The sequence below is a fragment of the Chlorocebus sabaeus genome, chromosome 20 (assembly GCF_047675955.1).
Source record: "Chlorocebus sabaeus isolate Y175 chromosome 20, mChlSab1.0.hap1, whole genome shotgun sequence".
Taxonomy (NCBI): domain Eukaryota; kingdom Metazoa; phylum Chordata; class Mammalia; order Primates; family Cercopithecidae; genus Chlorocebus; species Chlorocebus sabaeus.
In genome coordinates this window covers 10,534,353-10,537,973 of record NC_132923.1, presented here as the reverse complement: position 1 = coordinate 10,537,973, position 3,621 = coordinate 10,534,353, and the positions used below count along the sequence as shown (strand labels likewise).

Genomic DNA, 3,621 nt, shown 5'->3' with positions numbered 1-3,621 from the left:
TTTTTTTGTATTTTTAATAGAGACGGGGTTTCACCATGGTCTCGATCTCCTGACCTTGTGATCCGCCCTCCTCGGCCTCCCAAAGTGCTGGGATTACAGGCGTGAGCCACCGCGCCCGGCCAATGCTTTACTTTTGATTTGCCTCATAGCTACATTCTAGATCTCAGCCGTGTCCACTTCCAAGTCTTGGTAACAGAAGACCTAAAAAGCCAGTCACTTGCTTAATAAAAATTTTATGAAATTTAAGTCATTGACATCGTACAATTAAGGCAAGCAGACCAATCTTTATGAGGTTTCAAACATGCTGCCAACTTACCATCCAGATCTAAATCAGACTGATTGACACATTGGGTACCACATCACCAGAGGCATGGATCATGTGATCCCTCAGGCCAAGTATCCTAAGAATCAGTGAGCTCTGCTTCTGAGTAAGACTTACCTGTGAGCCAAGGTATTGATATCCTGACCACTCCCTTATCACGAAGCCTTTTGTAACAACCTGAGCAGGAAAAGAAGAGTCACACTCAGGCAACATAGGTACAGATCCCTGCAGGATGACACATCCTCAGCATGTACATTTGCATGCTCCAGGTTCTTATGCTGATAGCCTAAGTCATGTGAAATAACTGTTCATAAACTCTATAGTGCTATGCAAATGTTGGCTTCATGCCTGATCAAAAAATAAATGTGTGTATATGTGTATATATATGTACGCATATACCTTATATGTGTGTATATATACACTTTTAGAAATAATGATAACGATAACTTGTAGTATGCATAACATGTGCAAGGAACAGTTCTATGAGCTTTAAGTATGTTATCTCATTTAATACTCCTAACAAACTCATGAAAGGGAGGTTATAGTCAAGGAAACTGAGGCAGTGAGATTAAATAGTTTGTCCTATATTATATAAGCAGTATCAGAGCTAGGATTCATCCTCAAGATGTCTGGCTCCAAAGCCCCAAAGCTAACTTCCAAATACTTTCTCCAAGCTCAAGCTGATTCTCAGAGGCAGGTCTACTTTGAACGTGTGCTCCACACAATGCACACCTATTGCACACACCACACTTAGAAACACACACACATACACACACACGCGTAAACAATTCCCAGTGACAAAGCAGTGGGACACACGTGAAAAAGCTAAGAGTCTTCTGTGTTTCTTTGTGCACACCTGGATGCCTGGAGCTCATAAATTAACATTGCTAGAGGAAGAAGGAGAACATTTGGGGGACCACACTTCAAGAGTGAGAACTGAGAGGTAGGCACCTCTAAGAGAATAAAGTGCCAGGTGGTGGTAGGAATTCACTCCCACCCCATTTCTAAGTCATATTCCACACTAGGAACAGCTCCCCTGTGCCCCAGGAAGAAAGGCAGATGAGGAGCTGCCAGTCATTCCCTGTCACAGGACCCATGTGGGTGTCAGGAGACAGATCCTTTCATGCCCAGGCCCTGTCTCACAGCTGGAGGCAGAGCCCAGGCTAGGATAAAAGGGCTCATGGCCAGAGCACCCCATCCACTCACCTCCTGAGGTGCTGAAGGACCCTGTGTTGCCTGTGACCTCGGTAAGTGTCCACTGGGAAAAGGAGCAGGGGCTTCCACAGAGGGATGCCCAGACCAGGGCAGGAGGGAAGGCCGGGCAGGGCTTTGCTGGGGAAGGGTAGCTGGATTAGAAGAAGTAGAGAATGTCTAGAAATTCTGACGGAGTTCAAGCTGTGGGGCAAGAGAGGTGGGAAGCACCTGGATGGCTTGTATGTCTGTGCTTCATGTTCTAATCCAAATTTGTTCTGTATTTTTTTGTGTCTCCCATTGCAGATAAGTTAAAACAAACTTTCCTTTCAGAGAGTAGATCTTAGCAACTCAGCTGTGTCTCATCCCTAAAGCCTGTACTGGGATTATAGTGGTTCTCAAATAATGGAGACCAGAGACCAGAGGAAGCATATTTGGAGCTTGATAAACACAGAGATACATGGCCCTTACACTTTCATCAGGAGTCAGTTGGTCAGGAATGGTGTCTAGGCATCTGATTGGACACCCCAATGTTGAATAGCAAGTAACAAGTTGAAATTTGTGGTTGCCAGGGTGGCAGATGGAGGAGTCTGTGGGTTCTAAGAGGGAACTTCTCTAGGCCTGGGTTCACCAGACCGGGAAATCTAGGGTCACGTGTCAGCTTGCTGCAATTAGCTTTAGACCTCATTTCTCCATTTATAATATGATTTGGGATAGCCAACTCATATAATGACCCTTTGCAATTCTGACTGTAATATATTGTGTGTTTGTGACAACTAAATACAGCCATCTGGGAAGCTCCTCCAAAAGGGAATCTTTATTTTTATTTTGTTATTTTATTTCATTTATTTTGAGACAAAGTGTCATCTTACTGACCAGACTGGAGTGCAGTGGCGAGATCTTGGCTCACTGCAGCATTGGCCTCCTGGGCTCAAACGATCCTCCAGCCTCCGCCTCCTAAGTAGTTGGGACTACAGGTGCATGCCACCATACACAGCTAATTTTTTTTTTTTTTTAGAGATAGGGTCTTGTTTATTTTTTAAAAAGCAGAACTGCAGGTTTAAACTGGCTCCTAGATTGCACATTTTCAGAATTCTGAGCGCTGCAGAAGGGCAGACTTCAGTCAGATTCTGTGAATGTCAAATTGCCTTGTCCATTTAAAAGACATTAATTTTGGGCAAGTTTGTTAATACCATTGTCCTCATTTTCTTGCTTGGTTAAAATTAGATAATCTATTTCTATTTTATAAAAACATCCTGATGATCCTATAAGACACTGCGAAAGCATCTGACAAAAAATTTTAGAGATAATTTCTCTCTGACTTATTTGAACAGATTTTAAAAATGTAGCAAAAATAAATGATGGTTAAAAAAAAAAAAAAGGCAATAAGGGTGGTCTCTGTGCCTGGCTCTAACTTGCTGTTTGACTCTCTTTCAGTTCCTGAACACCCACCGCCGAGATGTCCTGCCAGCAGAGCCAGCAGCAGTGCCAGCCCCCTCCCAAGTGCACCCCCAAGTGCCCTCCCAAGTGCCCTGCCCCTAAGTGTCCCCCAAAGTGTCCCCCTAAGTGCCCTCCAGTCTCTTCCTGCTGCAGTGTCAGCTCCGGAGGCTGCTGTGGCTCCAGCTCTGGGGGCTGCTGTGGCTCCAGCTCTGGGGGCTGCTGTAGCTCTGGGGGTGGCGGCTGCTGTCTGAGCCACCACAGGCGCCGCAGGTCCCACTGCCACAAACCCCAGCACTCTGACTGCTGCAGCCAGCCCGCAGGGGGCTCCAGCTGCTGTGGAGGGGGCAGCGGCCAGCATTCTGGAGGCTGCTGCTGAAGTGGACTCTGCACCTAGAAGAGCAGAGTTGGGTGAAACGAGTGGTCAAACATTTCCTCCTCACCTTTCTCCTCCTGGGCCTGCAAGAGTGGCTGAGATGCCCCCGTGAAGGCTCTGAGCTCTGGCCTAGAGGATCCCTCTGCCTTGGGATCCAGAAACTTGATTCTTCGCCCACAAACCTATCTGCTGCCCCTGACACCAACTGTGTTGTCTACTCTGGGATCCCAAACCACAGATTCACTCTCCAGCTCATTTCCTGCAGCCTCAAGTGAAACAATAAAGCAAAAGATCT

General features: G+C 46.2%; 1 protein-coding gene across 1 annotated transcript; it reads left to right on the top strand.

Annotated features, from left to right (window-relative positions):
• Positions 1–2,850: 2,850 nt before the first annotated feature.
• Positions 2,851–3,621, top strand: LOC103223990 (late cornified envelope protein 1C-like). The gene has a single exon (XM_037997558.2). The coding sequence runs from the start codon at positions 2,973–2,975 to the stop codon at positions 3,327–3,329; it is 357 nt and encodes a 118-aa protein (XP_037853486.1). The 5' UTR covers positions 2,851–2,972; the 3' UTR covers positions 3,330–3,621.

Bases quoted from the DNA above. Each gene is read 5' to 3' on its own strand.
- LOC103223990 (XM_037997558.2), top strand. From the start codon at position 2,973: ATGTCCTGCCAGCAGAGCCAGCAGCAGTGCCAGCCCCCTCCCAAGTGC.